This window comes from Canis aureus, chromosome 31 (assembly GCF_053574225.1).
Source record: "Canis aureus isolate CA01 chromosome 31, VMU_Caureus_v.1.0, whole genome shotgun sequence".
Classification (NCBI taxonomy): Eukaryota; Metazoa; Chordata; class Mammalia; order Carnivora; family Canidae; genus Canis; species Canis aureus.
This window is the reverse complement of record NC_135641.1, coordinates 44094915-44121848: the sequence shown is the minus strand read 5'-3', so window position 1 is coordinate 44121848 and position 26934 is coordinate 44094915. Positions and strand designations below refer to the sequence as shown.

The 26934-nt window shown below is 36.9% G+C and overlaps 1 protein-coding gene and 2 long non-coding RNA genes across 9 annotated transcripts in view; 2 read left to right on the top strand and 1 right to left on the bottom strand.

Moving 5' to 3' along the window:
* NAALADL2 (N-acetylated alpha-linked acidic dipeptidase like 2) overlaps nt 1–26934 on the bottom strand; it is a 1263364-nt gene that overhangs the window by 175478 nt on the left and 1060952 nt on the right. For all 6 annotated transcript variants that reach the window (XM_077880384.1, XM_077880385.1, XM_077880381.1 and 3 more), the window contains one exon: nt 13674–13820. In XM_077880384.1, coding sequence (XP_077736510.1) covers nt 13674–13820 — 147 coding nt within the window. The remainder of the gene's footprint in view (nt 1–13673; nt 13821–26934) is intronic.
* The window catches only part of LOC144302732 (uncharacterized), a 46107-nt gene that overhangs the window by 590 nt on the left and 18583 nt on the right, over nt 1–26934 (top strand). The gene's annotated exons all lie outside the window — the stretch shown is intronic.
* Nucleotides 16–4791, top strand: LOC144302735 (uncharacterized). Its single transcript, XR_013369764.1, has 2 exons — nt 16–951; nt 1060–4791. It is a non-coding gene; the product is annotated as an uncharacterized LOC144302735 (long non-coding RNA).

Here is a 26934-nt window from a genome sequence, read left to right as displayed (position 1 = left end):
ATTTTCCCCCCATAGTACTCTTGAGATTTACATTATTTATGGTGGATGTATCTGTATGTTGTGAAGTGCTCAAGAATCTAAGGCAATGTTAAAAAAAAAAAAAAAAGTCTTAAGTATATGTGTGAATTCTAAGAAAATAAAAATAATTAAAATTTTAAATGAATCACTCCGTGTGCTATGGCTCAGACACCTTATGTTTAGAGAAATCACTTGGCACTGAGCCTTGGCTTCCTTTTATTGCCGTGCATTTGTTTATGCTCATGCCTGGATGCTCTAAAGAGATTATAAATCCCTTGAGCGCCATGGATTGTATCATAGCTTTATTTGTTCTTAATGCAAAGCATACTGTTCTGTACATAGTTTGTGCTCAATTAAACTTAATTGATGGTGATGATTAATATCTTTAAGGAAGAGAAAGATTACATTTCTTTCATGTTACCATAATACATTGGTTCCTTTCCATTGTTTCTTCTCTCTAGAATATATATGCTTTTGGGAGACTTTTAGGCCTATGAGTCTGGTATTTCTTTTAGCATCAGAGTTAAATGTTTTGTTTAAAATAAGCTAAATTCCATTCTTCATTTTTAGAACAATGCTTTATATTATATATGAAAATACAAAATCCACGATAAAATAGAGATAGGAGTATCTTAAGATTCAGGACTACATACTCTCCACTTCTACACTAACCCCCCATCCACCCACCCACCCATGATGAAGGGTCATTTTTCCTATGGCATCTCCTGAAAAATGACATTAGAAAATGATAGAGTACAATGAGGTACAAGTCTATTTTTTTGGTGCCTTACAGGTTAATCACAGTGTAGTAGTAGCACCAGCTATTTTGAAGGGGTGCCATGGCCATGATACAGAGACATTAATCATGCCCTGGGTCTCTTAACAATCTCCCCACCTCTAAACACACATGCCTACCTTGGTTCAGGACTAAAAGTGAGTATCTATAATTTTAAAATTATGACCTTGGAATCATTAAAACCTGATTTATGTATACTTTTAACTCCAATTCTTTTCATTTTCCCCTCTGTCCTATCCTCTTAGGATCTGCTATGACCTTGTTGAAGAAATTCTATATACTGTTTTCTTGTAGGAGTTTTGAACAATGTACTGGACCTTTCATAAGGCAATCTCTGACACCTATCAAGCTAGTTGTCACACATTTTCTATTTTCCAGCTTCAATACTTCAAATACTTTAAAGCTGCTTGAGGTTCAGGCTTCAGGTTCCATGCCTTGATAAACTTGAGCATAGAATCCCTTATGAACGTCATCCTGGTCCTGATTATTAAATTAATTAAAAATTTATAATTTTTCTGGGTGGATCTTTCAGTTCATATCTTAGTCATATTATTTCTATTTTTATATTTGGAAAGATATTTAATTATCCTGGTCTCTGCTGATATATTCATTCCCAAAGACAGACTCTACACTGAATATCCTTAACAAAATATTTTAATAAGTTAGTAAATTAATATTGAATAAGTTAATATAAGGGAAAATCAATTAATAGAACAGGATACCCACTTTCTTTCTAATGAACACTGTTGGCAAGAGTGAGATTATAGAGCAGCAATCCAATACTTTGCCATAAAGTTTTTAAAATACACCACTATTCAGGAAGATATTTTTTCAACATCTTGAAGGGCTTAAAATATTCATACTTTGACCCAAACTTCATATCTAGGAATTTATTTCAGAGGAACTCAAGAGAGGAACAAATATCAAGTCTGCAAATTACCTATGATGACAAAACAATGCAGGGAAACTCATTGAATAATAAGTGCATAGTTACATCAAGTTATGATGCAATTATATTATGGGTTATTATCTTTTAAAACAATCTAAAAACTATGTTAATATCATCTTAAATAAATAAATAGCAACAATATACACAGAGCATGATTAAAATTTGATTAAGAAAAAAATAAAATAAAATTTGATTAAGGAAGTCAGGAAGAGGAGGGAGAGAGATTAAGGTTTGTAAGAACATAGTCATTACGATCAAAATAGTAATTTAAAAATGGATCCATCCATCTATTCATTCATTCATACATTTATTTAATGATTGTAAAATTACCGATAGCTATATCTCAAAGAGTAGAATGATTTTTGCTTTCTAGTACAGTATTTATATTATGCCACATAGCAGGGCTCTCTTTACAAGATATATTCGAAAAGACTATGGCTACCAACAGACTATAAGAAAATTAAATGCTGACTAAATTCTTAACCAGCATTCCCTACTTTCTGGTTTTCTGACTTGTGTTTCAGTTTGGAATTTAGAGTTTTCTCATTAGGATTCAAACACAGAAATTCTACTGTTCCTCTGTCAAAAATTACCCAAAGATGTTTCTTTGCTCAAAATATTTTGGTATGCATATACACACCATTTGGGCTCATAAAACACAGAATTTTATAAACTTTTCATAGTTGAATATGATCATAATCTTCAAAATGGAGTAGATGGCAGAGAACATAGCACTTGAAATTTTCCCAGAGTTTGTTCAAGGTTCCATTATGCATTTCTTTGCTTATAAAGTTTACTAAAATGAACTCTTGCTTTAGAACACATGTCCCAGACTGGGTCTGTTTAACTGAATATTTTTCATGTTGACAACTTCTTACTTCTTTTTATATTTCATTAAGCTTGAAATTTTAAAACACATTTTCAACCTCTCCCGGAAGAGATCTGCTATATTAAGTACCTCATGGCTTCAGGGTCACAACCATTAGACAGACACACCTTTCAGAACCTAGGTTAGGATGACACCCAGCTAATACTGCCCATGACCCTGTAACGATTGGTTCAGGTCTCCAGTTTTCTCAGCAACAAATCTTAAATAACGCACTAAAGGCATTTGAGCAGGTTTCTTCAAGGATATTTACTTTCCTACACCAGGACCATCAGCAGTTTGGCATACCAAGAGTTCAGTATCTAGAGTTTAGTCACTTTTTATTTCTATGATCTCTTGATCTTAAATCAACTCTGAGAGATGTGTCGACTCAGAGTCCATGACTCCCTTTTGAGATTAAGCTCTAGTGACCTTGATTCTAGAATCTCAGAGTTCCCAGTTCAAATGGCCTTACATCTGCTTCCAGTGACTGGCCTGGCCAGCCTTCTTCCCCAGGTCTTTTGGGGAAGACTGTCCCTCTGGTATGCAAGCCTAGGCCCAGGAAGTGGGTGAGAGGCAGCCACTTATAGGTGCTAGGGACTATGCTTACAAGTGCAGACTGTGTACACACACGGGTATACAAGACCCCTCATAGTGTGGGACAGAATCGAGAGTGGAGAGAAAAAAAAATGGTGGGTCAAGGATCAAAGGTCAGGAGCGGAGGGCCAGGTATTTCTCTGTCACCACATTTTGGCACAAGTTTCTCATAAGTCCGTGGACATTACGTTCAAAGCTGCCTTCCCAATATTTTATTTATTTATTTATTTATTTATTTATTTATTTATTTATTTATTATGTTTATTTTATTTATTCATGAGAGACACAGAGAAGACACACACACACACACACACACACAGAAAGAGAGAGAGAGAGAGAGAGAGGCAGAGACACAGGCAGAGGGAGAAGCAGGCTCCATGCAGGGAGCCCGACATGGGACTCAATCCCGGGTCTCCAGGATCATGCCCTGGGCCAAAGGCGGCGCTAAACCGCTGAGCCACCCAGGCTGCCCAGCCTTCTCAATAATTTTAAACAGGTGTTTCTCAGATCAGGAGGAAAGAGTATAGTTTAAGTTTTTTTTTAGTTTGATTTATAATATTTAAGCAGTATGTACACATAACGGCCCCCATTTGTACCACTGCCTTGTACCCTAAAATGTTATGAGAAAATTGGGCTATACCTTCACCTGTGATCAAATTAAACACATTAAGTCACTTGAGATAGACTAAATTTCAGAGTCAACAACAACAACAAAACAAAGCAAAGCAAAGCAAATGGGAGAAAAGGGAGTGGGAGCAGAAAACCATCCAGAAAAGTCAAGGGGAGAAAAAGGACATGAGGAGTATGACCTTATGTGCAGGAAACGGTACAAGAAACCAGACCAGAGAGGGGAGAGAGAAGAAATTTAAGTGTGAAAAAGAATATGACATACAGAATAGGAGTTTAGCAGAGAACAGTTATAGATGCACACACTGGGCTGGGAGGAGGAATAAGTAAGTCTGGACTTAATTTATTGTTTTTGCTGTTGGTGGTGTTCTAGTCCCTGATTCCAAGTTTCTATTTCCTACAGAGGAATGAATTAAGCTACTTAGGTTCAACGGTCAGTGTTGTTCTAAAAGCCAATGAATCTATAAGCACTTTGTTTGGTTTGGTTTGTCTGTTTGTTTGTTCTCCAGTCACTCCACCAGAGAAATTCTGGACCAGGTACATCTATGTAGGCATCACACATATGATCATCCTTCCACCAAAGAAGCCTCTGATCCTACTTTGGCCACTTAAATTGTCCAAAATTACAAGTGGTGGAAGTCTGCCAACCAGTGACAGCCAATGGAGCTTCCATTCCCACCTGCACCTGTGGCCAGTACACAAAAGAAGGGCTTTGGATTCAACCTCAACATTTTGCCATGTCCTAATCTGATTTTAGTATTTCTAACCATAATTCCCAGCAATAATAATACATGCTTATTCCCATATATATATATATATATACTTCAATGATAAATTAGAAATTGTCTCTAAACATAGAGTATGTATGACATTTCTAATGCTCTGATAAGAATCATCAGTGAGTACAAATAAAGCAACAACGTACTAAAAATCTAAAAATGACTTGTGTGTAAAGTTAGTTTTATTTTTTTCCTACTTTTGCCCATTTATCAGTACTACATAAGCACTACACTGTTTAGACTTACAACATTCTTCACTAATAAGAGAAAAATGGTCGAAATAATTTCAATGCTAATGTTATTGACAAGAGACTGTGGAAATTAAAATACTGATAAATAGTTTGTTATCTTTCAGAATCCTCTCCATTCCTGTCAAATCACAGGGACAGGGCCTCATGAGAGACCGACAATGACTGCAGCTCTCTTGGGACTAAGATAAAAGCCAGAACTTTCATGAGGAAGCAATAGTGATCTTTAAAAGCCAAGTGGCCTTGGCTTCAATCCATTTCTTTCTAGCATTTATGAGACTTCAAAGGCCACTGTTGTGTTTTTCTTTGTGGTTTTTATAGAAATATTTGCTTATTAAAAAGCACACAAAACTATAAGCTTCTGTGTGAAGCATTATAAACCGTGAAACAGATGTTAAAAACCTGCAATTCCAGATGCAAATAAAATTGTATGGAGTTGTGGTGATTAGGGAACGGACAAGGAAATTCAATCATGGCCATAGTCATCATCTACATCTGTATGAAATCTAGATATGCTGCTGCCTTCTGGAGTTTATAGTAAGAGCATGTGGGTACCAAAGCTTCTGTTAACATTTTAATTTCTCATTAACTTAAGTCATCTAACTTAATCCCCAAAATGGTTTTAATTTTTTTAAAGATTTATTTATTTGAGAGAGAGAGAGAGAAAGAGAACGAGAGAGCATATATGAGTGCACAGAGGGGCAGAGGGAGAGAGTGAGAGAGAAACAGACTCCCTAGTGAGTGGGGAGCCCTACATTGGGCTCCGTCTCACAATCACAATCTCACAACCATGAGATCATGACCTGAGCAGAAACCAAGGGTTGGCTGCTTAATCTACTGATCCAGCCAGGCGCCTCTCCCCAAAATGGTTTTAGATGTCAAAACATTTTAACTGGAAGAAATATGTCATTTTCTATGAAGTTAGAAGAGACAAACTTGTTCTTGTCCTCATCTTCCAACATTAACTTGGAAATAAAAGTATAAACTCTCTTTGTTTGGGACAGGACTATATAAATCACCATAAGTGATCATCATACCAGTTTGTCATCATATCTAAGTTACGGGCTCATTTTAAATTGAGTTAAGAAGTATTACCCACTTGTAGATATTGCTTAACTTCAAGAACTGTCAAAGCTGAAATGTTCAGAACCTTTGCATAGGAAAGTAGGAATAGTAAGAAATACCACAGACTGTGGTCCTACACTGCACTATGGATGTGGTGGGAAGTGGAAAGCATTTTAGAACTAGTTCACTTTATGTAGAAAACCTCGAGAAACGGTTTAAGACCGGGAAAAAGTCCAGATATCTGGCCCTACAGTGTTGGTTTGAATCTTATTCTCCCGCTTAGTAGATATGTGATGTTGGCCAAGCTACTTGACAACTTGGTGCCTCGGTTTCATCCTTAATGAAACTGAAAATACTACTACCTTCCTCATAAGTACTAGTTATAAGAATTAAATTAAATGAATTAACATGTTTAAAGGTCTTAGAAAAAAACAATGTCTACCACAGATATTATTTGTGTTAAATATAATTTTTCCTGATACTACCCTGGCTCTTTCACTTCACTCTATAGTAGAAGCCATCCTAGCCAATAGGATCTGTCCGACTGACTGCCAGGTTAATTATTTACAAGTTGGTTCAATTAAATAATCAGTAAAACAAACAAACAAAAAACCTACATCTCTAAAGTATTATATGTTAATTTATAACTACTGAGTTCATGTTTATTGGCCAATATTTTGATGAAAAGCCAAGACCTTTTCTCTAAACATCGACCTATTGAATAAAGAGCTCTCATTTCTTTCTTTCTTTTTTTTGGCATTTCTTTCTTGTCCTAACCATTATCTACATTTCAAGCTGCCTTTTTTAATTTAAAGTGGAATTATTAAAGATGTTAGTGAAGTAAACTGAATACAGAATGCATCTAGATGACTATAATTTCCCCAAGACTTGCCTGCTCCACAGCATTCCAGTTTTTTTATTAGTAATTCATCTTTTAATGCATTATCATTATAGGTTTCTTAGAAGTCATTTTTTTTCATATTCATGACTCACAAGTTTATGTAGCAATTCATTTACCCTGTTATTTATAACAAATGCAAAGGGCATATATAGATCTGAGAATACAGCTAAATCTGGACATGCATACTACGTAACCTGAGAAAACACAAGTGTGCAAAAATTCAGAAAGGATCTACTGTGATGAGCTTCAAGGAGGCTTGGGCATTAATCTTTGTGTTCTAAAGGAATGAAAATCATCAATGAATCACCCACAAGTTAAGTGGAAGTCAGTTAAGAGGAAAAAAATTAAAATTAAAAAAAGGGAAGTCAATTAAGATAACTTCTATTATACTTTCTTCACTTGATTACTTACATGTCTGAGTCCTAATCTAGGCTGTGACCACTTTAAGAGAAGGAGAGCAGATTTTATTCATCTCTGAATTTCTAACATAGCACTGGATTACAGCAAGTACTTAATAACTGCTGGCTAAATAAGTGAATGAGTTTGAATTAACAAATACCTGAATAAATCACCTTGAAGTCACCCCGTATTCTTAACTTAAATGTTGCCAAACTTACAACAGCGTTGATCTGTCATTAAATCCACCTGTAAGTATTATTACCAAAATCATCAAAGACTTCATAATAAAACAAATTTCCCCATAACAGGGATGATCACAAGACTATCCTTGAAAATAGCATTTGAGTTAAAATACAGTATGTATATAATATATTTTGATTTAATGGTGATAGGCACTAGGAATAAATGTTCCTACTTAGAATTCCAAGCAAGGACAACTGCTAGGGGAAATCTGTCCTCCTTGCAGCCATTTCTAAATATTAGGCAATTTGAAGTAGATCTTTTGAATTATCCATTTGAGTCTTAAGAGTTCCTTCATTCTTTGTTTTTTCAATATCTGTCTCATATTTCAATTTCTTGTGTTTACTCCTCAGGCTCCTGGAAGCATACAGCAACTTTAATAGCACTCCCTCTGTGACAGGCATTTCATATACTGTACAATCAAAGCTTTTCAAGTCTGCTCTATAACTGTTGATTTGTTGATTGGGGTTTAACCTTCTCTTCTAAAAGAAGGTTTCTCAGAAGTGGAATTCTTTGTAGAGTCACAGTTTATGAGAGTGTTATATTCCCTACTTCACGCTGTTTGTCAGGTGAATGGGATGGCAATACCCAAAGATGCCCAGAAAATACACACACAGGTTTATATAGAATCACAGTTCAGATTCTTAAAAAAGAGAAATGTTGAACACCTCGTCAGACATAAAGGATGAGGTAAGCTGGTTTAATGGAGGCCACTTCCTCAAATCAGCATTTCTCCATGTGTGTCGGAGACTCTCAAAGGTCCCTGAGATCAACACTATTTTCCTGATAATAATGACATTACAAACCTTCACGTTTTCATTTTCTCTCTCCATTCCTAAGTGTACAGGTTACAAAAAGCTCATCAATATGGTTTTAGATTCCACATTGAAACTAACCTTTAGAAAATGAATACTTGTCAAGTCTCGGTGTAGTATCAAAGAAAAATATTTGCCATTACGTGAAAAGACTTTCAGACCAGATTTTCTTCATACATTTCAACCAAAACAACATAAAACAACAGATTAAAGTGTAGAAACACATATGAGAATCCAGTTATCCCATATTAAGTCACAATAAAGAGATTTGCAAAAAAATGTAAAATAATGCACTCTTCTCTATTTTCTTGTCTTGCGAAATATAATTCTCTTTCATAAAATAAGTCATTTATATTAATTGATATCAGGTTTATTATTGATTTTAAATGAAATAGACATATATATGTATATATAGAGAGATTTTCAAAGTTTAAATTCATGATGTAGGAAATAGTAGCACATATGAACCACATACGCAAAAGCCCTTTTCTTTGTAGTCCTCAATATTTTTAGAGGGTATATGGGTTTTTAGGACAAATGTTTAAGAAGCTCTGTCCTAAATGAAATAAGTCTGACCTGAAAATAATGATATCATATGATTTTATTGATACTGAAAGTATGTTTCCTCAAATAAATTACAAAGAAAAGTAATGGACTAGAGAGAAGTCTAAAGAATACCTCTCTACTCCATTTCCAATTGGCATTTTGAAGTAGTAAGGTAAAAATCTCATTTTTAAGTGGCATTATGTAAGTTTTATAAGAATCAGTATAAAATAGATTCTAGCAGATAAGGCAAAGTATCAGCACGTCCTACGCATAGGTATACACCTCTGCACACCTTTGGTTCTTTAAGTCAAGAACTTGTTTTTTTTTGTTTTTTTTTTGTTCTTTGTTTTTTGAGAAAGAGATAGAAAGGTGGTAGAAGGGGCCGAGGGCGAGAGGGGATCTTGAGCAGAGTTAGAGCCCTCATAACCCTAGGATCACGACCTGAGCCCTAATCAAGAGTCAGTGGGCCGTTTGAGCCACCCAGGTGCCCCCTCCTTAAGTCTAGAGCTTTTAATTGACTTTTGAACTGTCATTATCTGTTAACACAACAGTGTCAGTGCCTAAGTTCCAAAGAGAAAATGTAATGGAAGAACTATCACTAAGTAAAATACATTATTCTTCGACGTAGTAGAATAAAACAAGATGTAAACCATGAGTTGCTTTGCTCTGAAATGTGTGCGTGTGTATGGTAGTGCTGCATCTGTACAGTACCTGCACTGATTAATTATTTTTATGTGATGAAATTACCTTAAGGTTAAAGTTCACATGTGCATACATACACCCAAATACTTAGGCTGTTGTATATCAACTTAAGATCCACAATTGGTATCGAAGCCATCTAACTTAAAAAGAATAAGAGTTTCAAAACACCTATGCTACTTGGTTTTCAGTTGCTGGGTTACTAAATGATATTGAAATAATTATGCAAAAAATTTGGCTATATAAAGGCTATTACACCTCTTTATCTCATTATCATTTAAATGTTAAATGCTCCATTATAGAGGTAAATTGGGTTTAAAATAGAATGTTTCAAGCAGAAGAGCAAAAAATATAAGGTTAAACAGCGTGAGGAACCAGAGCTTCAATTTGTGATAGAAAGCTTACTAGGGCATGGATTGATCTTTTGATATACTAAGAAAGCCAGACCCTCTGACATGCCCTATGGAGAGTAAATATACTGATCTGGAACAAAAATTATGTGAAACAGCTGTTAAGTGACAGAAGAAATGTGCATCGGACCACCAGCCTGTCATAAATATTGCACTCTTAATCAGAAAGCATCTGTCTTTTCATTTCCTTTTCAGCAATTTCTGCATTGTATTTAATCTGCACAGAATGCTTCTCTGAACAGGTGCAACAATGTTTACAAATTGAAAACCTTATTTAAATGAAACTTAACAACCAGAGACATTTCAATTAACAGGGTGATATTTTATGAGAAGGAATAATTCTAGCATTTGGCAAATCCATACATTGCTTTGTATTTGTGAAATTTAATTATTGGAAAATTAGAGTATAGACATCAAGAAAAACTAAGAATGAAATATGCTTCAAGCATATTCAATATACAAGCACCCAGAGAAACTATAGGGAAAGAGCATTGGTGGGAATATGGATGCATGAAATATTGATGGATATGATAAAATGTCATATTTCATCAAAAATGATTTTAGAATAATACCCCATGTGTCCAATAAAAGTGGTGTCTGTGGTACTAGTTTCTTTTCCTACAGTTTTTCTTTTTCCTATTATCAATCACTTGTTGAAACTGACTATAATGGATCCATAATCAATCTGCTGGACAAAAAAAAAAGGCAAAAAGTACTGAAGTTAGCATTATAGTCACCCAAATAAAATTTAAATAGATAATCTCCTCTAAAACATGAGAAATATTATAAAATTAGCTCATTTAGAACATGCAACATTTATAAAGTGAAGAGGACTATAGGATTGTCCACTTTGGCTCTTTTACTCAAAATGAGTGCCATGATAAAGCACCCAGTTCCTACAGGGCCAGGCGGGTAATGCAGGCAACACAAATCTGGGGAAACATGTGGCCTCTTAGGCTGATTGTTTCATTTCCCAATTTGTGATAGCAACAGGCGCTGAAGAAATATTCTTCCTAACTGCACTCTGGGACAAACAACATGGAAGACTCCTTAATAAAGAATATGGAACGCTGTTAATTCATAATTCAGCCAATTGCTTCCATGGGGGGAAATGTTTTCAGATATCCAATTTTTCACCAAAGTTCGGGGTAAACAGAATGTATCTGTGAATTGGATTTTGCCCTTGGGCTTCCAGCTTGCCACCTTTAGTGTAATAGTGAGGACATGCGCTCACTGTTAAAGAGATCCAAAGCCAACTTCTATCTTGGTTTCTTATTAGTGTAATGACCTTGGATAAGCTACTTGATTATAAACTTCATTGCAGCCTCAGGGAAAAAAAAAAAAAAAGTTAATAATAGCTGACTCATAAAGATATTATAAATACTAAGTAAGATGAAATAAAAATATTTAGCACATCAAGAATCAATAGGTGGTAGATATTTTATAAATTGTGCACAAAGTATATATAGTATGCAACTATATGTACAAATAATGGCTTTAAATCTAATTGCAAATTCATGAAAAAAGTGCTAATTTCCTCATCTGCTTTACTAATTGACATACGATGAATATTTTTTATACAATGGATAAAGCCTATCAATGTTTATAATTCCTCTCAACATATACAAACATTTATTGGAGGTTAATGCAAAAAGCAAAGGTTATTATCTGTTCTTGGAAGAATTCACCGCACAAAATTATCTCAATCACTTATGTTTTGCAGGGGACAGGTACATTAAAATAATTTTCCACACTAAGCCTAATAAACAAAGTCATTTGTTATATAGCTTGGGGGATTCTCTTTTGATTGCTTTTTTAGGATGAATATAATAAAAAAAATTGCTGATGGGATGTGGACATTTGGGGTATAGATTGGGGACATTTGAGGTATGTTCTGAAACAAAAAATGATCAGTTCTTGCAGACTAAGCCAGTTCTAGTAAATAGACTTTAGCCACAGGAGTTTCAGTGATGACAGTACCTTCTTAACCCTGACTGTGATCTGTTTCCAAATATTTCTACTGACATAGCAGATCCTCCAGCTGATCCTCATTAGATCCCCCTCTTCAGCCTTACCAGCTTGTTTCCCCTAATAATTAACAAGCTCCTCCTTTCCATGAATGCATGCTTGTCTAAAAAGTTTGGGGATCCTTCTGCTAATATGTCGAACCTACAATCAGATAATAATACTTGTAACGATAGCTATGTTGATGGAGGACTGTGTGCTCGATATTAGCTAAGCCCCTTCCAGGCAGTCTCACCGAATCGTCACCAGGGCTCTATGCAGTAGTTCCTTAAACATACCAAGTTTCCTCATCTGCAAAACAAGGCTGAAAGCGGTTAGCTCATTGTCTCGTAAGTTATCAGAGTCAAGATTTACGTATAGGCCTATTCCTAGGGCTGCACCATACTGTCTAAATTCATGGCTTAAAGCTCAACCAAGATGAAGGAGATAAGGATGGAATAAAAGCTACCATTCTACACATTAACATGACAGGAGCTGGGTGCGCTGAGATGGGAGGATGATGAAGCAATACTAAGATATCAAGCAGGAGAATTAAAAATAAGTCTTAATACGTTGATTTCATTAAAGTGTACATAGTGAGCTCGGTAAGAGATAAGCTACCTCTACACACGTATTCCATTTTTACGCAATAATGGCAGGTGAAAAAATAATTAAAAATAAAACAGATAAATTCTAATGACATCTTTTCTATTACCCAAGAGTTCACCTCATTACAATAGGATGTACCCAGTGTTTCTCCCTCCAAGAATTTATGTCGTTAGTGACCATTAGCTGTTTACAGAGGAACTCAGGGATGAGTGTGAGAGTGCTGCCAAGAAACAGAAAGTTAAATATCACTAAAGCTATCAGAAATTAAGAGATCGCATATCCGCAGTCGAATCTCTAAAAATGTAATTTAAACACAGCTCTTCAGGAGCATCTATAGTTGAAGAACAAAGCAGGCTTTATCCTATTTTCCAGCCACTGTTTATATTGTTAATATAATAATTACCTCAAGCAGGCCACCCCAGCTTTCGAACAGCTCCCAAGGAAGCATGCACAACTTGTCAAAGTTAAACTATTTCAACAGTTCTAGATCTACAGAGAAACAGTTTCCTGTGACATAATCCTGAGAAAGATCCGAAGTCCAACAGATGGATGAACAAAGACTTAGTTCAGGTAAATCAGGCCTCAGTGATAATCTTTGGGGAAAAAACAAAAACAAAAACGAAAAAAAACCCTCCTATCCTCATCAAAAAAAAAAAAAAAAAAGTCGTATCTTTTTAGGCAGGCAAACTATTGACAAACCCTGGGCAGCTAATCCACAAGACTCACATTAATATACAGCACGTGAAATGCATTTTCCCTTGGGCAAGGAGAGGAGAATCTATTGCCCATGTCATCTGTTTCTGTGAATACTGAAGATTACAATTATGTTTTGATGTTAATCCAACTACTGCAAATTTCTTGTTGCGAAGCACACTGTGAAAATGTGAGTGACAGTATAAATCTTTTTAAATTGAATTCAACACTATTGAAAAGAGCTGATGTTTTCAAATACGGTTACAAAGCCTCTGAACAACAAGAATAACTCTCCAAATGAAGCAGCCTCCTAGAGTGACCTACTTGGTAAGAAAGACAAATAGGCAGGATAAAATCAAATTCTGCACGTCAGCTATATTGTGTGTGTATTTTGCATTTTTAGGAATAATCACCTCTAACGTTTTGACGTCCTCGTAGGTGAACTCCACAGTGGGAACTCCAAGATGGTTGATGAAATAATCAGCATCACCAGGTATCTGCACAGAACTGACGTTGCTTTCTTGGCACTTAGCTTTTCTGGAACAGTTGAAATGGCTTTTCTGAAAAACATAATTTAAACTGTTAGTGTACGCTATGCTCCTCGGGACATCCCCAAATCAGTGCTACTCGAAATATGGTCCATCTATCAGCTGTGTGCATGTCATTCAGGAACCTGTTGGAGATACAAACGGTTAGGCCCTCCCCACCGCCCCTAACTCCTTCTGGAATGGGAACAGGAACCTTCTGGGATAGAGCCCAGGAATAATCCATGTCGTGACACATCCCTAATGGTTCTGATGTCCGCCAAACAGCAACTAGCGCCTAGCACTGGACCAATCAAACTTTGCTTGTTGTGTTGCAAAGGGATTTTTATCATAGATTTATCATGAACTGCAATGACTCTTTAGTTTGCAAGATTTTGAAATGATGCCGAATCCCTCAAAAAATTATTTATTTATTTTTTGTTTTCCAGTAAATTAAAAAAAAAAAGGCTTTGTGATTGAAGAATGGGGATTCCATTCTTTTTAGAATTTTTTAAATTTATTTTTTATTTTTTATTTTTTTTTAGATTTTTTTTTAAACCACACAAGAAAAAAAAAAACAGGAAAAAAAAACACACAAGGAATTGTCTCTTGTCTCCATTTATTCTTTTTTTTTTTATTTTTATTTTTTTATTTATTTATGATAGTCATAGAGAGAGAGAGAGGCAGAGACACAGGCAGAGGGAGAAGCAGGCTCCATGCACCGGGAGCCCGATGTGGGATTCGATCCCGGGTCTCCAGGATCGCGCCCTGGGCCAAAGGCAGGTGCCAAACCGCTGCGCCACCCAGGGATCCCTCCATTTATTCTTAAAAGCATATTCTCTTAAGTCTCAAGTATGACACTTATGGAAAAAATATCAATCTTCTCAGCCATAATCAGGAGAAAAGTAAGACATTAGCAATGAGAACATCACATCTAACATCAAGCAGGAAGTACGTGTTCAATACATGTTTGTTATTGAATCCAGCCACCCCTCCACGCCCATGTGTCTTTGGCATGATAGAATTTCAAAAATACTTTTAAATATAAATGATCAAAGGATTTGGAAATGTGTAGTCCAATAGTTAGAAAGTGAATTGTCCCAACTTTTTTTCAACTACAGGGCTAGATTTTTTTCAACATACAAGAATGTTTTAATATCTCCTCAACTTTCTTTGAGGACCTAATATAAAAATCTTCACAACAAAGTTAAAATCAACTAAAATGGAAAGCCTGTGTGAGTGTTTGTAAATAAGGCAAGGTTTCAAATATCTTGAGTAAGGATAAAAACCTAAAGTTTTTATAGTGAAGCCCACCAACTTGCTTCTTTGGAAACCCTGATTTTCTGAAAAGAGGGTTAATTCTCTTTCACTTTCTGATATATTCCTGGGGCAAAGATTCTTGAAAGTTTTAGATCGACCTGGGACAGTTCAGACAGAGTCTCAATCTTCTCAAGTTAGAGCTCCCCTTATGTACTGGATTATGAAAAGCAAAGCAATTGTATCATGTACAAAGTTCCAAGTACTTTTGACAAATCCAGCTCTTGAGAGCCGGCACCTTCGAAGGTATTTGTGCAGCCCCGGACAAGATTTTTTTCCTAATTGAATTTGAATGCCTTGGTCAAGCTTGGTCACCGACACCCACACTGCAATCAATTCTTGCGTTCTTTGCTTGCTCTACCGGTTTCACAAAGCAATTCTTGTTTCGTCTCCGCCTTTCACCAGCCCAGGACATTCTTTCTGAAGCCATTGCAGATACCCTAGCCTCTCTCTCCTCGTCGTGGCTAATCCCATTGCATAGCTTTAACATTTTCCATTTCTGTGATTCCTTCTAGCTACATCATTACCTATGTGTTCTCTGTTTTTCAGCCAAATCGAAAGGACAATATCCAGCCTTGAGGGTCCCTAAAATACTTCCACATACTTTTCCCTATTCTGGCTTGCTTTACTACACCCATTTGTTAATGCATCTACCTTTTCTTTAAAGGTTTGTATTGCTACCTCTGTGACCTATAAAAACTCCCTTTGTAAGCCAACGAAGATGGCACCAGAATGAGCGTTATTTAGAATGGTTTTAAAATTGTATTTTGAAGGTCGGGATCTATTAAGCTACATTGATGGTCCTAAATATTGACTATGCAGAAAGAAAGCCAAGCGTTGTGTGGCCTGGATGGCTGGAGCCCGTAGCTGGAAGTGCTCAGCTGGGGAACCTCCTTGTAGGGATCAAGCACAAATGAAGGGTAAAAGCTTCAAGAAAGCCAATCCAAAATTCGAGGATTAGGGACAACGCCGTTTCCCCTGCTCTTCCCTAATAAGCCCAGACCTTCCCTGTAGAGGACTCACCTCACCAGCTCATACCATTTCTCCTCACTTTGTTTCTCTGCCTCTGTCTCCCACCACCTCATCCTCTACTGACTATTCCCCCGTGATTTCACCAGTGATGAGAGGAGGAACCACCATGTACCCTCAGGCCTGTGCTTATTTTGTTCTTTAGTGTTTTGTTTCTAGCTATTCGCAGAGTAAAATAGGATTAAAAAAAAAAACCCAAAACCAAAACAAAACAATTTTCAGATCGTATTTTCCCCCAAGTCATTTCATCTAGGGATCTCCCTTAGGAGAGGAACTCTCTTGGCATAGAAACCCTATTCTCTCAATCTCTTCATTATTCATTACTTTAAAATCTAGGCCAAATGCATAGAATTTTGGTGATCCTAAGCCTGCATCCTATCTTAAGTGAACAGTTTTCTCACACAAGGCCTTGGTGGATTGTAGTTGATCTACATCAGGTAAGAGATACTGATCTAACCCAACCCCCGTGAACACTTAATCTGAGAGGGAAGTAAAAAGAAATGTTAATATCTTTCATTTTACGAGAAGTTAGCCACCATGGGAGAGAGAAGGTTGGTAACAAATTTGTGCAGGTCAATTAATCTTTTAAATTTATTTACAAGGCTGAGTAAATTCAAATTAGGTATTTCGTCCAAGGAGTTCAAAATGCTCCATACTTAATGTTTGATAACAAGCATTTTTATTACAGTTCATAAAATAAGCAAGTTCAGGCAATCGCCGTGGTTATGTCACTTGTTTAATTTCCTACCACAAGTCTACTGAAGACCTCAAGTGAAAGCACCATGTCCCTCCTAAAGCTGTATGCTTGTTGCAAGTAGACTTTTAGGGCAAAAGGCACAATCTCATAGTAAATGATCACAAAAATGAAATATAAAGAAATTAAGTCAGCGTTTACCTTAATTGAATAGCGATATCAAGGCATATTGACAAGTTTCTAAAATATTTCAAAATATGTTTAATAATTCAAACTTTTTCGAGGCACCTGAGGGCTCAGCGGTTGAGCATCTGCCTTTGGCTCAGGTCATGATCCTGGGGTCCTGGGATCAAGTCCCGCATTGGGCTCCCTGCATGGGGCCTGCTTCTCCCTCTGCCTGTGTCTCTGCCTCTCTCTCTCTCTCTGTCTCTCATGAAAAAATAAATAAAATCTTAAAATAAATAATTCAAACATTCTCTCTCTTCCATGCTCTGCTTTCTCCTGTACACTTAAGTATTCACTCAATATTCTTAGGAAATCTAGGGTGATTTACTTATTCAAATAGCAAGTGTGAGATTCAAAATAAAAGTACCACGTGCTATACATACACGTTGTAATAAAATCAATTAACTTTCTTTTCATTTCAATAATATTATGTAACTCTGGTTGTGTAGAAGCAACCTACTCCCCTGGTTTTCCTGAATTTCATGACACAGTAATGTTCCAATCCTGAAAATGATGCCTATGGGTATTTTAAAAATGATTTCTCATTTTTAGGCACTGAGATGATTAATTTTACGCGTCAGTTGGATTGGGCCACTAGGTAGTCTGCTGTTTGGTCAAACGTTATTCTGGGTATGTCTGTGAGGGTGTTTTCAGATGAAGTTCACACTTGCACTGGTAGACTGACTAAAGCAGATCACTCTCCCTAATGTGGCTGGGCCTTACTTCACTCCGTTTCAGGCTTGATGAGAGCAAAAAGGCAGACCTCCCCAGTAAGAAGGAGCTCCTCCTGTCTGACATTAGCTGGGACATGGGTCTTGTCTTTAGACTCAACAGAAGCCCACTCACTTCTTCTGGAGGGTGAAGACTGCTGTTTGGGGGACGGGAATTTGTACCATAGCTCTCGGGGTCTCCAGCTTGTCAACTGCAGGTTTGGGGACTTCTTCATCCTCATAATCCTGCAAGCCAACTCCTTGTAATAATTCTCTTTTATATATTCTACTAGAATATATGTATTCTATATAAAATTATTCTATTATATATATAATAGAATATATATATATATATATATATATATATATATATATATATATTTCTCTGGAGAACTGTGACTAATACAGATACTTTTAGATGTTAGATCACCTTTTTAAGAAATTTTCATCAGAACCAGTAAAAAAATTAAACTGTAATCAATAGTGGTGAGACGAGCTGGGGATTTTTTTTGTTTGTTTGGTCAGCTGGAAATAATTTCACAAAATTGTGTTACATTTTTACTTTCGAACTTATTAACCTGCTCCCAGGGAATGTGAACATGGAAATATTTAAGGAATCATAGAGAAATGATTGCATTTTGAATCTAGACCCCAACCTAAAAATCTGAAAGCCCAGGGAAAGCACCAAGGTTATTATCCTGAGGTCCACAGAAAGAATTTAGGAGATCTACAAACTTGGTGGACCAAGAAAAAAAAGAAAAAGAAAAAGAAAAAAGAAAATAAAAAAATGCATCCTTATTTCTATTCGATGCTAACTAAAATTTAATATTTCATTTGAATATCAAGTAGGCAGTAAACCCAATAGTATTAGTAGTATCTGGGACTTTTTGACCAGATAAAATCGGGCATTTTTATATCACATTTCAGTTGTAAAAAAATGCATTACTAATTTGAAAAGATGGCAGTTGTAAAACATTTGGTTGGATTTTGGTGTTTAATAGATTAACTTAAAAAAGCTTACGTACCATTAAATACAAATTTATGCATTTTAATACTTAGATAATTGGAGTTTGCCGTAGTTTCCTTTGTAATCCTGCAGGTTTTAATTTAAGCATTTTAAAACATTATTTCTGAGAAGGAGTCTATATACGATAGATCAGCTTATCGAAGCGGTCCACAATGGAGAGCTCTCCAAGCAAAACAGTTTCATTTAACACATTAGAAAACTGAAGTCCCAAATCAATAGAATTAGAATTCAATTCCAGATCTTTTTCATTCTAAATGCAATGCGCTTTCCTCTCTACCATGCAGATATACCCAGCACACAGATCACATTAATGCAGGTGATAGTCTTGATCTTAAATTTGCTCTTTCTGGGATTGTAGGTGTCTTTTTTTTTTAATTTTTTTAAAGAATTTATTTATTTATGAGACAGCATGTGTGTGTGTGTGTGTGTGTGTGTGTGTGTGTGTGTGCAGGGAGGGAGAGGGATAGAAAATCTGAAGCAGACTCCACACTGAGCACAGAGCTCCACTCAGGCTCGAGATCATGAGCTGAGCTGAAACCAAGAGTCAAACTCTTAACTGACTGAGCCACGCAGGCCCCACTCCCTTTTTTAAAATCACATTATAATCACTGGATGTGGTTGAAGCCAACTGCACATCTGTGGCACTTCTTCAATGTTTATTTAGTTGCTGTGTGTAGGCCATGAGTTCCTCGCTTACTGTGATTGCATTTATACAGTTCCCCACGTTGCTACCTATCCACGTTCCTCATGAGCCATTACAGATCTCACAACCCATTACAGATCTCCTTTAGTTTATCTTTGAGAGGAAACAGGAAGTTATACTTACTGACTCTCTTTCATATTTTAAACTGGAAACTTACTTAAGTTATCCTTAACACCAGCATCTGATAATGAGTTTCTAATACATAGAATATATTTTCAAATCGTAAACGTTTTTAAAAATCTTATTAAAGATTAAATTGAATCTGGGGAGAAATCAGCTTTTTTATCGTTTATTTTTTTTTTTTTTCTAATGGAAATTTTCAACCCCATAAAACGGGATTTTCAAAATCTCCAGTATCTCAAGGTTTCTGCAAAGGTTTAATCGCCTACTTACAGAGTATTAACAAAGTATTTTCAGCTTTAAATGGGGCAGCACTGCTCTCCCTCTAATATACACAAGTAGAATTGCCAAAGTGCAAACAGTCTAATTCTCATCTCATTCTATTCATTTTTAAAACTTTAATCTTGTTACCAAATATAGAGAAATATTACTCCATGTTTTAAATGCTTCAAATTATATTTAAAATGTATTTGTCCAGTAAGGAGTTCTTTAAAGAGTGCTCTATAACGGTGAAAATAGAGAATGAAGACAATTACCCTTGTTCTTACTCTAACTTGTGTCTCCTCCCCCAGCCCCATGTCTACTCCATTTCCCCTTCCTCTTCTCTGGTTAACTTAAGATTCCTGACCAGGGACCCCTGGGTGGCTCAGGGGTTGAGCATCTGCCTTTGGCTCAGGTCGTGACCCCTGCGGTCTTGGGATCTGGTCCAATATCGGGCTCTTTGGGTGCACATCTCCCTCTGCCTGTGTCTCTGCCTCTATCTGTGTCTCTCATGAATAAATAAAATATTAAAAAAAAAGGTCCTGACCAATAGACACATCATAGTAAAAAATCTATTTCTTTCTTTTCTTTTTTTTATTTTTTTTTTCCCTTCTCCACTTAAGGCTTTTGTGTAACAATAAAAACAGGTGTGTTATTTTAAAACCTTAAAAAATTCACATTTCAATCAAGCTGTTGAGTGTAAATAAAAATCTCCACTAAAATAATAAAATAGTATCCACCCTATGGTATTTTGTATCACAATACATTCCAGATGAATCCATCACTTAAAGGTAGAAAGCTAAATCATAAAATATGGAGGAAACAATGGAAGATCATTTTTAAATCCTAGAGTGGGAAAGACATTTTTGAGTATGACAACACACCCAGAGAATGATAAAAAAAAAAAAAAAAACATTAATTACCCCAACGACATAAAATTCTCCTCCATGTTTCTTGCATGACAAAAATTATCCTAAAGATAATTGAAAACCTGGGAAAATATAGTTATAATTAATTCCCTAGAAATATGGCTAGTTTCTGTAACACATAAAACAAAAAGCCTGAAAAGCCAATAAAAAATAGTCAATGAATATGAACTGGCATTTCACACACACATACAAAAAATAATTATAAATGTCTTTGATGGATAAAAGATATATAATGTGTCTCTTATTTTTACTTTATAAAATGCTTTGGCAAGTTTGATTATGGGCTGAGTTGTGAAGGATGTAGGAACTGTGGTGCCTCCCACGGCTAAAGAAAAAAAAAAACTGTTACGAATCCTATGATGGTTAAATAAATTATATCCCATCCAAACAATGGAATAATATTCAGTATTTAAAAAGAACAATGAAGCAACTTATGCACTGGAGATAAAGAATCCCTAAGATATAACTTTTGCAGGAAAAAAAATAATATGTGGTAAAATTCTATATGTTGTCATTTGTGGTAAAAAAACAAACAAACAAAACAAACCAGAAAAAGAAAAAAAAAACATAACTACAACTGTTTTCATACAAATGGTGTTTGCCTCTGGAGAAATGCACTGGCGAGAAAAACCAGCTTAGGAGGAAGACTTTTTATTGTCTACCTATTTACTTCTTTTGAATTCTTTTTTATTTATTTTGAATTCTAAATCTGTGATTGAATCATCTGCCAAAAATAGATGTTAAATTTTTCAAATCCCCTTTATATTATATACTCTGAGTTCCCAATTCCAAGATTCCCAGATTGTAAGTAAATCAATTTTAAAATAGCTTTTGTTGGATAGCAGGAAAGAAACGAACCACGTACGAGATCTCTCCCAGTTTCAGGGAGGCTAGCATTGGTATAGAATGTCTAGGTACAAAATTGAGAATTGTATCACCAACAACCATTTAATATAAGAAGGTCCATTTAGGACCATGGGAAATGCATGTACCACTGGGGAGGCGACAGATATAAGGAACTACCACTTGTTAGGGACCAACCTGTTCTCTTATGGGCGGATTTGGGAATGGATAGAATAAATAACACAAGTCCTCGGCTGGGAGAGGGGTCACTCAGGTCGGCACTCAGATACCCAGGAGGGCCCGGGAGGGAACAGCCCAGGCAGGGTGAGGGAGACTGGAAACCCACCCATTGCATAAGCATGATCTCCTCGAGGACTGGTCTTATTTACACGGTTGGTGTGTGCTGTATTTTCTAGACAAGTATCAACTTATTATCAAAATACGCTAAACACGCACCATCAAACTACACCACCTTACTTTCTACATGGAGACATTTACATAAGGGTTTACCATTTACAATCAGACATCATATTAGATCATAACTCTACCCTTTGTTAAAAGCTTTGTTACCATCTAGGGACCCAAGGAAGACAAACAGAATGGTGGGCAGGATTTCTAACTAGATCCTTACATTGGTGGCCCCTCCCCTACCCACCTCTACCCTCCATCTAGTTAGTCAACCCCCTTCCCTCCCACTCAACTATGGAAATAAGAAAGGGATTCCTCCTTTGTACAGGAAGAGCTGGTAGGCTGCTGCTGAATCAATTCAACTAAAATTACCTTCTGGTTTAAGAAAATGGTGACTTACTAAAAAAAAAAAAAAATTGGCACACAAGGAGACTCCATAGATCCCTCTACCACACCGGTGCTTCTCTCATAGGTTTGCTTTGGGTCCTTCCAGTTGCTGAACCTATTTCTTCATGCAATGCAAGCAATATATAGAATAACAAACCCAGGGCCCTTCCAAAACCTGCTCTATCTAAATGAAACCATGAGCATATATTGAAAAGGCAAAGCAGAACCATCCCAGTTGACCTTTGGCCAACACACTGGATGAGAACACAGTCCCCCTGGGTCCAATTCCTATAGGACCTTTAATGACCGAAAGGATCAAGATATAGATTTTATGTCTCAGTGAAGGATAACAACTCTGGCCTCACCATGCTGTTCCATGCTGAGGAATTGGCTGACATAACATAACTTCGGCTATTATTTCACCAGCCTTCTCGAGGTTTGTCTTAAATAGCTTCTCCTGGCCTCACAGGCAATGCTATTTTAAATAAGACGGCGTCAGCATTTCGGTGATGTATTCCAGCTGCCAGGCATTAAAAAAAATTAACTGAAAAACCTAACTGGTTTTCAATTCAACATTAACTGTCTCAGGCTGCAAATATTTTTAATGAAATATTTAAACACACTCTACTGTCGATGAAACAAGTTTTAGTGACTCCCCTTCAAAAAAAAAAAAATCAGACATTTCCAAAAAAGTAAACCCAGAAGCAAGAAAAACAATTGGAGTTACTCTGCAGAGATTTAGCCTCATTCAGTGGATGGAGGAAGAAATTTGCCGTCCCCCTGGGGACCTGGGTTACAGGGCGGGTGTAAATCAGGTGGGTGCTCTCAGGTGTTTTAGAGGTAATTCATTTAATTTTAGGAGGGCACAGGGAGAAAAAGCTGAAAAGTGCAGACAGAAGGCAGGAGGGCAGGGGATGTGGATGGCGTACCATCATCACACTCTACCTTCGCAAGCAAGGTAGGTGCCGAGAGCGAGCAAGGGCTGGAGGAAGGACCCCATGTGGCTTTGCTGGAGTGAGTTCCTCAGAGCCATGTGGCCACAATCTATCACAGGCAGCACCGGGCACAGGATGCCCAGGCACTATCCGTGACTCACGCCCCAACACCAGTCAATCTCCACATGTCAGGTTTCTTTGTACCAGACCTTGGACCATTATTTTGGTCACAGGGTACCGAGAAGTCTTACATGTACATCCTTAATTGTGTTAACTCAATTCTCCTTTGTAGTTTTTCTGCCCCCCTACCTGTTTCTTGAGGTCAGAGACTTTCTCCACCCTTCCATTGATCCCACGGTGATCAGCACAATAAAATGGGCTCAAAGTCCCTCACAATGAAGTCAGTGCATTCATATCCATGTTTTGTGATGGGAGGGGATGGTCAGCGAGAGAAGACCAAGCACCATCTGGTGTGGCTGAGGTGTAGACCTGAAAGTGACTGGATTCAGAGTTGTAAAGATCTCAGGAAGCTTGAGGTTGACTTCAGGTAATTCCATGAGTCATAACTGTCCTGGAAAGTCTCTCTGTCTTCATTCCGTGCTGGGAAAAATCTGCTTTCAAGCACACTATATATCCTAGCAGGTACCTGGAGGAAATCGGTAAGTGCGTACTGACATCACAGAGTACACTGTGATAAGTAGGCACTCGAGATAAACACTGAAGAACAATCGAAGCACGACCTACACATAGACTGCGGGTGAGATGGACAATTTTGCATTCTCCCTTACAAAGCACGGAGGTCCCTTTTCAGCAGGATGACTTCAGGCAGTGACTTAACTTCCTGAAGCCTTGAATTTCTCTAATGTAATAAGGAAATGTGTGTACAACATGAAGAGGTTGAGAGGAGGAAATTAAATAATGCACGCAGAGCACTCAGCACCTAGTCCTCTTTCAGAAGTACTTACAACCTAACTGTTATGACTATGAATTACCATCACTATTGAAATAACAGCCGTCCGCATGCACGCTTGCACACACACACACACACACACACACACACACACACATTTCTGGCAATGTCTTTCCACCAAATTTGCCTTCTAAGACATGGAATGCTCATATTCAGAAACTAAATCTTTTCCTGATTATCTAATGCACTTTTTCTCAATGTATTTGGGTGAACTTTTGTTTTAAAGGAGGTTCTTTTCACACTTTTTTGCTTTTCTCTCTTCTCAAAAATTAACCTCTTGGGATTTTATAAGGTAGTTCACGTGACGGAATTGTATTTTTCTTATCTAAACATGCTTACTAAATTCACTAAGAGATAATATTTTTAAAATGTCATACAAATATTAAATATTGTAAAGTATTGCCCCTTGGGTTTCCCACACACAAAAAAAAGCTTTCTAAAGACATGGGGTAAGGCTGTGTAAAAGATAATTATATATGAGAAATGATAGGGTATCGTTTCATATTTTTTAATCCAGTATCAAGTTTTTTTTTATTAAGCTATTTTATTTTTCTTAAAATTTTCCTTAATAAAATAATAATTTTATTCTTAACACTATGTAGTTACGGTGTTATTGTAGACACAATCTATGTACACTCATGACATTTCCTTCTTGTTTTTTTTTTTTGACATTTCCTTAATATAGATTGAAACAAGATAAATCTGTGATGGCAAAACACAAGAAAAAATACTTAAAACTGTATTATATTAACAACAACAAAAAGCGACAAGCAAAATAGTAGTGATCTAATATAACATCTAATTCATATTTAATAAATATGTATTGCATATACTATGTGCCAGGTGCTTTCATATATATTATATTATATATATATTTTATATATATAATATTTCATTTTATCTTTATAACAATACTTTAGGGAGGAGATAATTATCCCTATGCTGGTTTAAAGCCACCATTGCTCAAAGAAATGTAACCATATCATCTGCGGTCATTTAGGTCATGAGAAGGCCAAGATTTGGACAAGAGCTTCTGTTTCCAAGCCCAGTACTCTTGACTCTTTAACCCCAGTGCTGGGGCTCCAAAGAAGTCAGCTTTCACCTTTTCCCCACATTTGGAACTCAGAGCATAGAGAAATGGAAGCTACTTTGACAGGAGACTTTTGTGTTGGATTTGACATTTTGTAGATAGACACAAAAATCACACAAATGACCGACTGGCATGTCCTCTTGCCATCCGCCACACTGACATCTCACCTGGATGGGGTGAAATAGTTGCTTCAAACCCAACTCATCGAAGATTAAACCCTACGTTACGCTAAGCAAAAGAAGCCACTCACAAAAGGGACAGATGCCATATTATTCTCGTTATATGACTGCTCTTGGGTGAACTGTAACCCTCGCAGATCCCTGTGTTGAAACCTCAACCCCCAAGGTGACTGTATTTGGTGATGGACACTGTGAGGAAGTGAAAAAGGTTAAATGAAGTCATTAAGGGTAAGACCCTAATCTCATAGCTCTGGTGCCCTGAGGAGAAAGAAGAGGAAGAGACACCAGTGTCCCCTTTCCCTACACCGTGTGGGGACACAGCAAGCAGGTGGCTGTCTGAAAGACGGGAGAAGAGCTGTCACCGGGAACCAGCACCCTGATCCTGGGTTTCCCGGCCTCCAAAGTTGGGACAAGTAAATGTCTGTTGTTGAAGCCACCCAGTCTATGATATTTTGTGATAGCAGCCCAACCGGTTAACACGATCAAGTAGCTGGAGTAGTCACATCCGTGAGACATAGAGTAGAAGGGTAGTGGTCGGGGACCTGATGGAGGGGAAAACCTGGGGAGTTGTTTAGTAGGTATAGGGTTTCGGTTTTGCCAGACAAAAAACTTAAAAAATATGTCGATACATACTGGAATTAAAAATAAATAAATATTTTTTGAAAAGTTAAGGTGAGGGAGCCTGGCTGGCTCAGTCAGTGGCGCATGCGACTCTTGATTTGGGGGTTATAAATTTGAGCCCCATGCTGGCTGGAGAGAATCCTAGAAAATAAAATCTTAAAAAAAACGTTAAGATAATAAGATCGGCTATCTTATTGTATATGTTATACTACAGTTAAGTATTTTATTTCAATTTTTTTAGGTTTTATTTATTTATTTGAGAAAGAGCAAGAGAGAGAAAGAGAGCATGAGAGGTGGGAAGAGAGGTGCAGAGGGAGAAGAAGCAGACTCCCTGCCGAGCAGGGAGCTGAAGGTGGGACTCGATCCCAGGACCCTGGGACCAGGACCTGAGCCCAAGGCAGAAGCTTAACCTACCACCTAGCCACCCTGGGGCCCCAATTAAGTATTTTAAAATAAAAATAAAAATAAACCAAAGAATAAAGTATTGGTGTCTCTTAAATCAGCTTTTCCCCAGTATTCCTTTTCTCCAAAAATGGTCCCAGCATCCACCTAGATGCCCACATCAAATCTTTATAGTCATTCTTCACTTTTCACCTTCTTTTGCTGCCCCTTACGTATGCAATCCGGTGCTTCTCAGGCCTTAGCTTGTAAGAGAGAACCCAGAGGGGCTTATTAAAAGACAGATTTCTGGGGCCCCATTCC